General features: G+C 44.3%; 1 protein-coding gene across 4 annotated transcripts in view; it reads left to right on the plus strand.

Moving 5' to 3' along the window:
• Positions 1 to 13,615, plus strand: part of PEBP4 (phosphatidylethanolamine binding protein 4) — a 244,906-nt gene that overhangs the window by 138,917 nt on the left and 92,374 nt on the right. For all 4 annotated transcript variants that reach the window (XM_045774003.2, XM_087866624.1, XM_045774004.2 and 1 more), the window contains exon 4: positions 11,229 to 11,327. In XM_045774003.2, coding sequence (XP_045629959.1) covers positions 11,229 to 11,327 — 99 coding nt within the window. The remainder of the gene's footprint in view (positions 1 to 11,228; positions 11,328 to 13,615) is intronic.

Genomic DNA, 13,615 nt, shown 5'->3' on the forward strand with positions numbered 1-13,615 from the left:
TGATGGCAGCCAGGGCAGACATGGCAGTAGTAGAGAGGGAGGAAAAGGGCGGAGCTGAGAGATGCTTGGGAGGCAGAACTGACAAGAATGCTATGGATTGGAACATGACTCCTGGGCTTCTGGTTTGCAATACCAGATGGGGGTGCCTTCGTTCGTGGAAGCAGAAAACTCTGGAAGCCCAGGCAGTGTTGGTGGGCATGATTAGCATGAGGTGCTCCTCTCCTCTCCATGGGGAGAGAAGCGGGTCATGGGGCACAGGGTCTGGAGCTCAGAGGAGAGCTGGGGGTGGGAGGATAAATGTGGCTGTGCTTGGAGACTCCTGAGAAGGGGGTAGGAGTAACAAGTGAAGAGAGCCTAGGATCTAGTCATGAGCAAAACAAGCTGTGGGGAAGAGAATGGCCTGGAATCACAAAAGGCTTTCAATAAAGGAGTGGCCCGCCTTGGGAAGCGCAGCAGGGAGAGACACCAGGTCTGATGAAGATTGGAAAGTGCCCATTGGAGTTGGTGACACTAGCAAAGGGCTGTAGCAGAACTGAGGGGGCAGAGTGGCTTAAGGAGTAAATGGGAAGTCCCGGGGATGAAAGTACAGCACAGGGAATACAGTCAGCACTGTCATGATGTCACTGTATGGGCACAGATGGTGACAACACTTTCCGTGGCAAACACCAAGTAATGTATAGAACTGTTGAATCACTGTGTTGTACACCTGAAACTAATATAGCACTGTATGTCAAGTATACTTCAATAAGTTTTTTAGAAAGAGTAAACGGAAAGTAAGGACGAGGAGATGGTACTCTTCTGTACGGTTTGCCTATGAAGCAGGAAGCAGGCGAGCTCAAGGGGCTAGCCGGTAGACAGGGAGGGGGGACCGTCACCCATGACCCTTGAAGTCAAAGACTAGTCCTGATAGGCATAGTTGAAGAGTCAGGCTGAACAGAGAGGAGGTTGTGGCCATAATCAGTGTGAATTTTGGAGATGGAGCAGTTTGGGATGACGAGTGTTAGGGTGTGACTGTTGCTGGTTGAGATAGAGGAAGAGAGGACTGCCTGAGAGGTGGAGGTGCAGGAACGAGAGCGGCCGTGGTGCTGGGTGGGTATTCCACATGTTTGCTGAAGTCGCTGGGATGACAGCAGGACAGAGGGAAGAAAAGAAGACTGAGCAGGTGCCAATGTCTTCAGTGAATGAGCAGAAACAACCGTGAGATCATAGGTGACAGCAAACAGGCTAGAAAGAGGACATACGGTTAAATGGCCTGAGCCACAAAGAAGGACGTGGCAACAGGGAGCAGTGCCACCTCCTGGCCTCCTGACCCTGGGGTTTGTGGGGCACGAGAGAGCACACACCAGCCCTTGAGAGTGCTCAGGGGTTGGGGCCTTCAGGGGAGATCCAGGCAAAAGCAGAGAAGCAGAGCGAGTCATGAAGAGACAGAGGACAGAGGGGAGATGCGTGTTGCTCGGTGGCATTTCTGCAGGGCAGAGTGGATGTGTCTGGAGGTGGAGGAGGAATGAGGAGTGGCTCTGAGGCAGACAAAGAAAGAGCATTTGGGGCATGATGGGGTGGCCGAGGACCAAGGGCTGAGAAAGTGGTCAGTGGGGGAGCTTTGGCTGAAAAACCCCAGAGTGGGAGGAAGGGGAGATAGGGCTCAACAGTCTCTCTCAGGGTGGCCAATGGGGCAGTGGACAGAAGATTCGGCTCACTAGGCCTGGGGAAGTCAGTGTCACTGGGTGTTTTCTGCTTGCCTGGACTGTGGTGGCTATCCATGAGGCTGACGTTTCCCTGCGGGAAGAATGAGCGTCACAGTGAGCTGCAGCAAGCAGACAACCGCATGTATAGATGGTGATGGAGGGCGGAAGCCCGAGGTTCAAGGATGAAGCATATCCGGCTCTGACAACTCTTCAGAGCAGAGTTCAAAGTCAATAGCCTCTTCTTCCCACTTTGCTTCCTTTTTTCCTCTCTCCCTACTGCTCCCATTTCCCCAACCTCCAGTTGGGACACACCTATTAAAACTCCTTCTGTAATAATAAGAAGAAAAATTTAAAGGGACAAAGATTTATACAGACATTTCACCAAAGATATATGAATAACCAATAAGAACATGAAAAGGTGCTCAACATCACTGGTCATTAGGGAAACGTAAATTAAAAACATGGTGAAATGCCACATGATACCTGCTAGAATGGCCACAATCTAAAATAGACAGATGGTAACAAGTGTTGGTGGGGATGTGGAGAAATTGGAACCCTCATGCACTGCTGGTGGGGTTGCACAATGGTGTGACCACTTTGGAAAACAGTTGGGCAATTTTTTAAAGTGTTAAACATAAATTTACTATATGACCTTGCAATTCCACTTCAGATATTTTCCCAAGAGAATTGAAAACAAATATCTACACAAAGGCTTGTAGCAAATGTCCATAGCAGCACGCTTCGTAATAGCCAAGAAGAAGCAGCCCAAATGTCCATAAACTGGATAGACGAAATGCATGCCAATATCCATACAATGGAATACTATTTGGCAATAAAAAGGGATAAAGCACTGACACATGCAACAACATAGTTGAACCTCAGAAACATTATGCTGAGTGCAAGAAGCCAGGCACGAAAGACCACATATTATACGATTCCATTTACATGAAATGTTCAGAAAAGACAAAAAGGAGATTATCGAGACAGAAAGTAGATTAGTGGTTGCTTGGAGCTGGTTGGAGAGAACAGGGAGTAACTGTAAATGGCACAGGGTTTCTTTTTGGGGTGATAAAAATGTTCTAAATTTAAATTATGGCGATGGTTGCACAGCTCTGTTAATTTACTAGAAATTGTTGAAACGGATGCCTAAAAAGGGTGAAGTTTGTAGTATGGAAATTATGCTTCAATATAGCTGCGTTAAAAAATTTACCTGGACAAGTCCAGATCTAATTCTGCTTCTGTGTCATCAGCATCATCTGGAAGCACCATGATTTGTTGTTGTTGTTGTTTTAAGAGTTTATTTATTTGTTAGAGAGAGAGCGACGAGAGAGAGAGAGAGAGAGAGAGCGAGCACGCAAGCAGGAGGAGCGGCAGGCAGAGAGAGAGGGAGAAGAAGCCTCCCTCCGGAGCAAGGAGCCCAACGCGGGACTTAATCCCAGATCTCAGGACCTGGGATTATGACCTGAGCCCAAGGCAGATGCTTAACCAACCGAGCCACCCAGGCGTTCCGGCACTGTGATTTGTTAACATGGGTTCCCGCACCTTGCTCACGCCCTGTGCTATGGAGCCCAAGGCCTCGTCCACCCATTGCCCTTCACCTAACTGCCCTCCACAAATAGAATGAGGAGTCCCAGAGCTCTGCCTGCTGCAAAGGGACAAGGCCATCCCTCTTTACCTCTCAGCCAGTGAGAGACTAGAGGCTTACATCTCCAAGATAATACTAGGTGATTACTTGTGCAGGTCTGCTAATCCACAGATTTTTTTCGATCAATACAGTACATTACCTCAAATGTATTTTCTCTCATGATTTTCTCCACTCCATTTTCTTTCCTCTGGCTTACGTTATTGTGAGAGTACAGTATATAATACATATACCATATAAAATATGTGTCCGCCAGCTGTTTATGGTAGCAGTGAGGCTTCTGGCCAGCAGGAGGCTGTTAATTGGGGGAGGCAAAAGTTATACATGGATTTTCAACTGCACATGGGGTCACCACCCCACCCATTTTTTTTCAAAGGTCAACTGTATATATTCACATGGCTCAAAACCAAAATGGTAGAACAGGCATATGCAAGAGGTTGCCATCCCATCACTCCATCCCATCTACCCCATTACCACCACCACTTGCATCCTCTATTTTGCTTTTTTTCAGTATCCTCCCAGAGTTTGTTTATGCAAATACAAGCCACTGTAAATAAATATCTTTATTTTGTCTTTCTTCCATAAAAGTGAGCTCCTAGATATACTGTTTGGCATCTTGCTTTTTTCACTTAATTTATCTTGGAGAGCTTTTCATAACAGATCTTAGAGAGCTTCATTGTTTTTAACAGCTATAAAGTATTCCACTGTGTGTCTGTGTGAGTGTTTATTAACCAGTCCCCAACTGATGGACACTTGGGTTATTTCCAACTTTTGCTATTATCTTTCAGCTCTGTCTAGAGCTGAAATGAATACCTTACATACAAACTGTCTCATAAATGTGCAGATATCTTTAGATGGAAAAAAAAATCACAGAAATGGGATTGCTGAGCCTAGAGGTAAATTGCCCCCACTTTGCTTCCCCACAGCCTCACCAGCAGAGCAGACAGTCAAACTCTTGAGATTTGCAGAATACTTGACAAGGACATTGGTTCCATCCTGCTTCTCCAAGTAGACTTACTTTTTAAAATTTTTAAACTTTATTCTATTGTGGTAAGAAGATGAGATCTACCCTTGACCAGATTTTAAAGTGTACAGTAAGATATTATTAACTACAGGCACAATGTTGTTCAGCAGATCTCTAGAACGTGTTCATCTTGCATAACTCAAACTCTGTACCCATTGAACAGCTTCTTCCCACCTCCCCCTCCCCCCAATCCTGGCAACCACTGTTCTGCTCTACTTATAGGAGTTCGACAAGTTCAGATACCTCATCTAAATTGAATCATACAGTATTGGTCTTTGTGTGGCTGTCCTATTTCAGTTAGCATAATGTCCTCATGGTTCGTTCCCTTTGTTACAAATGACAGGAATTCCTTCTTTTTTAAGGCTGAATAATACTCCAGTGTATGTATAGACTGCATTGTCTCTAGCCATTCATCCACTGATGGACAAGTAGTGGTTTTTTTCACATCTTGGCTATTGTGAATAATGCTGGGACGAACGTGGGAGTGCAGACATATCTTTGAGGTCCTGATTTCAGTTCTTTTGGAATAATACCCTGAAGTGGGACTGTTGGCTCATTTAAGCAAGATTAGTTTCACCCGATGTCTAGACACCCAGAATCCACTAGATGGATGTTAGAATCTGAAGTAGTAGTCCATCTATCAGTCCCCTCATTTTCTAGGAAAAAGCCAGAGAGGAGAAAGACTTAGCCAAGATTCCCCAGCCCACAGAGCAACAAGCCTTCATGAGTGCCTACTGCATGCCTGGCATTTACTAGGTCTGTGCGATACCCCCAAAGAAGTACAAAACAGTTTTGTCCCAGGCAAGAAGACATGTGGCAAGTGCAAAAATCTCCTGAGACAAATCCATTGTTGAAAGTATCGATTGCACGTTCTCCTCAGGCTGTGCCTAGAGGATGGACCACCATGGTCAGACATTAGTGTCATGTGCCTGGAGACTGGCTCATCTCCTTCACCCCACCCTGTGCCAGCCTGTCTGCTCCAACGACCAGCAGGGAACAAGCGGGGGCCTGGGTCAGACTCCAACGGGTCTAGCTAGCTACAAGCCAAGCTCTTGAATAGCCCATTTCCCAGTTTATCTGCTGAACATCACCCCACCTCTGCTAAATATTTGCTAGGGAGCTTCTGTTGGCAATTGGGGTCTTTGAAAGGGCTGAAAACCAGCTCCCTGAGTGCACTGAGAGAGAAGGCTAAAGACCGTCACCGCAGAAGCGCTCTCTTTCCTGCTGAGTTTTAGAAGAGGTCTGCTATGGGGTTGCTTAGCAGGGAGGGAACGTAGGGTAAACCTCAGTATGTAACCACCTCAGAGAGCACCGTGCAACAGGGACTCACCCACGGAGACCAATCTCCTGGTTCACCACTAATAGAAGCAGAGTGGGGAGTGTGGGAGAGCTGCAGGTGGGGGCCGGGAAGGGCAGTGAACGAGAGGAATGGGAAGGAAAAGAAGCCTTCCACAGAGAAGAATTCCTCTGGGCATTGTTTGACCAGGAGAAAAATGAGGGTTTGGGGACTTCTTACATTAGCTTTTTTTAAGTACGAGTCTTTTTCCCCCCTTATGTGTAAAAGCAGTGCATTTTATTGCACAAACTTTGGAAAATGCAGAAAGCACAAAGAAGAATATAGTTCATAATTATCCCATCACTTAGAGATGGTCAACATTTCAGTTCTGCTTTTCCTGGTCCTCTTTCCATGGAAGGGTATATATGTGTATGATAACACATTTTTGGTCTTCTCTTCTGGTTAACAAAGACAATGAGATCATATCTTACATAAGATTTTGTAACCTACCCCTTATTTCCACATACCTTAAAAAACTCTCAGAATAAACATAAAAATATGTGTCAATTTCATAGGCAAAATGGGGTTTTATTTTATAAAATTTGCATATCTTGATTACTAATGAAATTGAACATTTGTTCATATGTTTGTTGATCATTTGTACTTCTTATTGTATGAATTTATGCCTATTCATGTAGCTTATCTATTTTTCTATTGGGTTATTACTCTTTTTCTTATTGATTTAAAAAGTACTTTACATATTAAGGTTAACCCTTTATCATAGATCTTGTAAATATTTTCTCCCAGCATTATCTTTGAATTTTGTTTTGCTTTCCCTTTTTTTTGGTCATAAAAGTTTCAAAATTATATCTAGTTAAATATATCAATCTTTTCCTTCATGCCATTTACTGTTAACAGTTTGGTGTGTACTTTTCCAGACATTTTCTATGCATATGCAAATATATCTATAAATATATATATATATAGTTAGATATATAAAGTTTTCCTGCACATTTTAGATGATATTCACACTATTCGGCAGCTTATTTCACTTACTAGTATATTTTAGATATTTTTCCATATTAAAATAAAAAGATCTTATTCTAACAGAGTATTCCATTATATGAATATACTAAATTTCATTAAATCACTTTTTAAAGATTTTTTTCATTTTCACATTTAAATCTGGAAATTTTTTGATATATGAAAGAAATGGAGACTGAAGTTTATTCCACATGGTGAGCCAGTTGTCTTAGTAGCACTTAAAAAATAATCTATCCTTTCCCTACTTGTTTGAAATAACATTATCGTATATTAAATATCATATATGTAATGATTATCTATTAAATACACATATATTAAGAACATGGGTTTCTCTCTTGATTTTCTACTTTGCTTCCTGTAGTTACTTGTTCTTTAATCAGCACCACATTGTTTGAATTATTGTAGCTTTATAATATGTTTTAATATCTTCAAAATCAATACCATTTCCCTATTGTTCAATATTGCTTTGGCTAATTATTTTTTTCTTCTATTCTGAGCTTCAGAATTATTCCATGAAGTTCCCAAAACACCTATTTAGGACTTTGATTGGACTTGTGTTAAATTAGCTAATTAATTAAAGGATATCGACATATTTGTAAATGATTCTTTCAATTTAAAAGCATAGAGTGTCCCCACATCTATTCAGGTTTTCTTTTTATGCACATCAGTAGTGTTTTGGCTTCTTTATCTAAGTCTTGGATTTTTCATCAAGTTTATTCCTAGGTATTTTATACTTTTTTATTACAATTGTAAATGGGATTTTAAAAGTGTATTTTCTGGTGATTATTAATACGTACTGATTTTGTATGCATTTTATAACAACTCACTTTACTGAATATTAGTCTAGCTGTTTCCAGCTGAGCCTTTTGGATTTCTCACATAGGCAGTCACGTCACTTGCGAAAAGAAAAAAAATAAATAAAAATAATAATAATAAAAAAATAATAATTAAAAGACAGAAAGAAGATAGATGGTTATATTTCTTTTACAGTATTTACACTTCTTTTCTTTTTACTTTCTTATTACTTTGGCTAGGATCTATTCTTGGGTGTATCAACTATACAGTTTTTCCTTCTGGGATTCCACTGGAATCACACACACACACAGACACACACACACCCTGGCTCTTTGGGATATGATCCTACATTCCCCCTCATATTTTCTTTCTCTCTCTCTCTCTCTCTCTCATTTTTTTGTTTTAAGATTATATTTATTTATTTGAGAGCGAGAGAACACAAACAGGGGGAGGGACAGAAGGAGAGAGAATCCCAAGCAGACTGCCCATGGAGCAAGGAGCCCAATGTGGGGCTTGATCCCAGGACTCTGGGATCATGACCTGAGCCTGAAGGCAGACACTTAACTGACTGAGACACCCAGACGCCCCCTGCCTGCACATTTTAACACCAAACTCAAGGTCTCCCAGATTTGTTACTCCTAATATTCATGGCACCATCGCCCACCTAGTTGCCCAAGATAGAATATCAGGGTCATCCTAGACATCTCCCTCTCCCCCATCAGCTCTATCCAGTCACTCCATTCTGTTGATTGAACAGTACAAATGCCTTTTTCTGTCTTCATTACTACTACTTTCATTTTCAAGCTCTTGTGATCTCTCTTCAGAATATCCCAGTTGTCTTTTTTTTGTTCTTCTTCTTTTAGTTTTTTGCTCAGCATTTATCTTGTGCCTTCCCAAAGCACACGCTTAATCATGTCAGTGGTCTATTCAAACAATTTCAGTGAGTCCTGTTGCAAAACAAATTCCAAACAACTTAGGACACTTAATGCTCTCTATCATCTAGTCCTTGTAACCTCTCAACTTCGTCACCTACCATTCCTTATTAGATGCCCCGTGTCTCAGCATACCAAGATTCTTGCCGTTCCCCAAACCTCCCCATTCCTTTGCACAGTCCCTTCCCTTTGCCTACAGAGTCGCTTTCCTGACCCTGCTCATTCTTCAAGATCAAGTTCAAAAGACAACTCTGTGAAGGCTGCCTGGATTCCTGAGGTAGAGAGGTTTAAGCTCCGTCCTCTGTGTCCCCTGAGCACTTGGTAAATGTTCAGACACTTGCACATTGTTCTACCCCTTCAGATGAAGAGGAGCCCTGGCTCTTCTCTATTTACCTTACTCACATCTTACTCTCCCCCTCCCTTCTCATCCTGCATCCTGACCAGTCTGAGTCCCTGTCCACGTGAAACCCAGCTACCATCCATTTCATGACTGCACCTGAGCAGTTACAAGCACGCAGATGTGGAATGTAATATTTCCTAGGAACCTTACTACAAACCTATGGTATATTCAATTTCTCACTTTCTGAAATGACTGTCTCACCCTTTCTTCTTTGTCCCCAAACTTCCTATAATCCATCTTCCCCTAATGACCTTGCCTCTAATTCACAGAAGACAGTTTCCTCATTACTCACCATCACATTCTCCAGTTCCCTTGCATCTGAGCCTGTATCCTCTGCATCTACCAGAGGCCAGTCCCTCTACTTTTGCTCTGGATCCTGTCCCCACCCACCTTTCCAGAATCTTGGCTCTTGCAATGATCCCCTTTCTCCTGTCTGTCACTTCTATCTCCCTTTCTCCTGGATCATTTCCACTGGCCTACAGACATGCCTGACTGTCACCTCTCTCTTAAAAGAATAATTAAAATAATTTTTTAAAGATCTCTTGACTCTTCCTTCCCACCTAGTAACAGCTAGTCCATGTCTCAGCTGACCTTACACTAAAATTTCTTTGATCATCTTTACAAACTATCTCCAATTCTGCATCCCCCGTCTTCTCCACCCATCCCAAGCAAACCTCAGTCTTTTCTACTCCACCGAAACTGGTCTTGCCAAGTTAGCAGTGTCCCCAGGTTGTCCAATCACATTGTCATATCTGTATCCTCATCTTGCTCTACCCTTCAGCAGCATTCGGCATAGTTGACCACCTCCTCCTTTTCAAAAACTCTTTCTGGCTTAGCTTTCATGATACCTACTCTTCAGGTGTTCCTCCCACCTTCCTGGCTTCACAGTCTCCTTTGCTAGATTCTCTTCTCTTCTAAACATTAGCTGTTCTAGAGAACTCTTTTCTGTTCATGAGACCTCTTTTCTGCTCCATGTCTAACCAACCCAAGAAGAATCTCATTAGCCTATGGATTTAAGGACCATCTATATTTCAATGTCTCCAAAACTTAGATATCCAGTCCTGATCTCTCCTCCAGACTCCAGACTCTGACTTGAATACTTTCAGAAGCATTTCTAACTTAATATGCCTTAAACAGAACTCTCAATATCCCCTTTCAAACAGTCTCCTTGCCAAGTCTTCTATGTCACTAAATAGCACCATTCACCCAGTTGGTCAAGCCAGAAACTCAGGAGACATCCTCAAATTCTCTTCCCACCCCCTCAATGCCCTACTGTCCCATCCATCAGCAAATCCCATTGATTCTACCTAAAAATACTTCCCCAGTCCACCTACGTGCTTCTCTCTCTGTTGTTACCATTCTAGTCCAGTATGCCACCATCCTTCCCTTAGCTACTGCAGCAGTCTCCTGACTGTCCTCCTGGCTCCCTCTCTCACCTCCTGCTAACCATGCATTCTCCACCCAGCCACAAAAAAATAATCTTTGAAAAACAAATCAGAGCGTCTCACTCAGCTGGCTGATACCCTCCATTGGTTCTCCATTGCACTTAGAGTAAAACCCTCCTCCTCACCCTACCACGGCCTACAAATCCTTCTGTGGCCTGACTCTACCCCCATCCCTCCAACCCAGCTTTGTCCATTCTCCCCCTTGCTCACCCCTAGCCACATGGTATTCTTTCTGTTCCTCAAACCCTCATTCTTTCCCACCTGCAGGCCTTTTGTAGTGGCTATTTCCTCTTCTTGGAATGCTTGCTCCGTCTCAGCCACCCTATTTTTTTTTCATCAGAGCAGTAATCCCAGTTGGACATTTCCTTGTGGCTTGGGTTTGTTTTTTGAGTTTTTAAAAAATGTGTGTGTCTTCCCTAGAATAAAAGCTTCCTGAAAGTAAGGCTCACACTCTCTTGTTCTCTGTTGGATGCCTAGCCCATAGAACAATTTCTAGCACATAGTAGGTGTTCAGTAAATGCTTGTTGAAGGGATGAATGAATCCTAGTATTCCTTGCCACTGGTACCCTTTGACACAGACTAAGTTCTCCTGTGTTTGCCGCATTCATGGATAAGTTGCTCCGACCATACTGCAAACTTCTTGAGAGCAGAAACCCTATTTTAAATTTCTTTTTTCCATCACAGCACCTAGCATGATGCTAGGGACTTCCAGATGCTTAGTAAATATGCTTGCTTGATTTATTCTTCCTCATAAGGGGAAAGCCAAGCTTTTCAGCTGTCTACTTAATAGACTTCATTTCTCTGAGAGTAAACACGTGACACAAGAGGAATGTCACGAGAACAAAGATGGACTGGGTAGGAAGCTACAGAGGTTGGCCAGCCATTCTCGGCTGCAAGGGAGATAAAAGGAGAGACTGCACCTTGCAGTTTTCCTGTCAGAATTATAGCCATGATGCTACATTTCTTTCTGGTGAATGTGTTACAGGGTGCGACCTACATCCTGGTGATGGTGGACCCAGATGCCCCGAGCAGGTCTTCACCCAAAGCTCAGTTCTGGAGACACTGGCTGGTAACAGATATAAAGGTAAGCAGGCCAGAAGGCACTTTCGGATTCATTTGGGTTTATAGCTGGAGGATTCCTCTTCTGTGCAGTTCTCGGCTTTCACTCAGGAGGGCTGGGAACGCTGAAGAGCAAGGACTTCCGTGTCAGGTTGCCCCCCACACCCAGCTGTCACAGCCCCTTCCAAGTTTTCTTTTTTTTTTTTTATAATGATTTTTTATTATATTATGTTAGTCACCATACAGTACATCCCCGGTTTTCGATGTAAGGCTCGATGATTCATTAGTTGTGTATAACACCCAGTGCACCATGCAATATGTGCCCTCCTTACTACCCATCACCGGCCTATCCCATTCCCCCACCCCCCTCCTTCCAAGTTTTCTAACAATTTTGAAAAACATCCAGGATCAGTGGTACACAGGTAAATGGACTCTCAGTATAAACCAGGTGGGGAGAGCCCCAATTTGTAGTGTTTGCTGATTTCTGTAACGTAAATACTTCCATCATGGCCAGTTTTGAGTTCCTGATGATTTAAGGATTAACTCACAAATTTTCTGAAAATTTAACAGTTGGCTCTAGTGCACCACCACAAGGGGCCTGGATTCGGAGGCCTGGGGGTGATTCTGTGCAGTCCAGGGGGCAGAGCTGGTCAGAGGGCATCCTGCAGGAGCTCCCCCTCCTGATGGGCCGAGGGGCCTGGGGGAGGCATGGTGATTTCCTTTCCTTTGTACAGAAACAGGTGGCCTCCCCTCATCTCTGTCGCTTTGCCACCACGTAATTATGAAGGACACTGGCTCCTCCCTTCTGGAGTAGGTCTGAGGAACACAAATCTGGTGCATTGTTAACGGGCATTATGTGGGGGAAGAAAAAAAGGTTCTATTCTTAAACAAGTTTTGGAGACTCCAGGTTGCACTGTATTAATCCCATTCTTCACTGAAGGGTTTGTTGTTTGGTTTTTTTTTAGTGCTTTTAATATTCTAATGTACACTGTATAATATGCATTTATTTCCCAACCTCATTTGACTATTGAATCTTGTGTTCACGAGTGCCTGGCCACGCACTTTGGGAAAATCCACGCTAGCTTCAGCCATCGTGCATCTGTGCCTAGAGAGTTCGCGGATGGCCTTCACATGTGTGCAGAGGCATCAAGCCGACAGATAGTAAGAATCCAGAACTAGAAAGACTAAGTCTGGATCTAGGTTTGGCTGGTTCCCAAATCAATGATCACCATTCAGTTGCCAGAAGTCCCTCTGGGCGTTTCATGTTTATCTGTAAAATAGGAACCATGGTACCTCCTCTGTGTGGTTGTCATGATAATCCAGTGAGACAGCATCCCAAGAGCCCTTTGGAAACCATAGTACCACAAGTGTAAGAAGTTTGTGTTTTTCCTCCTACCGCTATGGGGCTGAGGAAGGGGTATCGGTGTGAACTAGCCATTGATGCTCGTGAGCAAGGCGGGGGCTCTCACCCAGAGTGGGGGGCTTGGGGAGGAAGCTACCCTGTCAGCCAACCCCAGCCCAGTGACCACAGGCCCTTCACAGGATGCTCAGGTCGACAGCCTATCCTCAGAGGCACTGCTAGCTACAAATGGCCTTGGAAGGGGCCCCCTCCAGGGAGGCTTCTGGCAGCAGCTTCTTGGACAGCCCCTGAGGGAAAGCAGGGCCATTGCTCTGACACACTTCTCTGGCCAAGCACCCTTCGGCCCTGTAAAGAGCCTTGGAAACACCATAAACATACAAAGGGGCAGAGCTGTGGGATTTTCATGCCGTCAGGGCAGGGAGAGGAGCCGAGGGCACAGAAGGGAAAGATGCTGGATCGTACCCCAATCTAGAGCCTTGCCATTTTCTGTACTTGGGATTCCCTGGCAGTCACAAGGGGATGAAGCTCTCAAAAAAACGGGTGTTGGTCTGGCTGTCATGTGGAACAGTGCAGCTCCTCACACACCAGGCTGTCCATAAGAGGGTTCTACGGGGCAGTTCTGAGGCAGATTTCAGAAACTGTGGTGGACGGAGTAATTTCAGCATCGAGGGCACCTTGGGGCCACGAGGCTGCCTCTCTTCCAAGCCTGAAGCCCTCCCATCCCGCCCACCCCCTCACCCCGTATGCACTCGGGACAGTTCTCTTGCAGAGGCTTTGTGGCACAGGCATGGGTTCTCAGCAACCCAGCTGAGAAGCAGAGCAGGTGGCAGGTGGCAGCTGTCCGGCAAGATTGCTAAGCCGCAGAGCTTAGCAGGGCCACCTGCCCGGGTGTGGCCCTCAGCCTTCCCGCTCAGACCGGAGGAAGCTTGGGTTTCAGGCACATTTTCACCCAC

This window comes from Ursus americanus, chromosome 13 (assembly GCF_024610735.1).
Source record: "Ursus americanus isolate L20-20 chromosome 13, mUrsAme1.1.p, whole genome shotgun sequence".
NCBI classification, from domain to species: Eukaryota; Metazoa; Chordata; class Mammalia; order Carnivora; family Ursidae; genus Ursus; species Ursus americanus.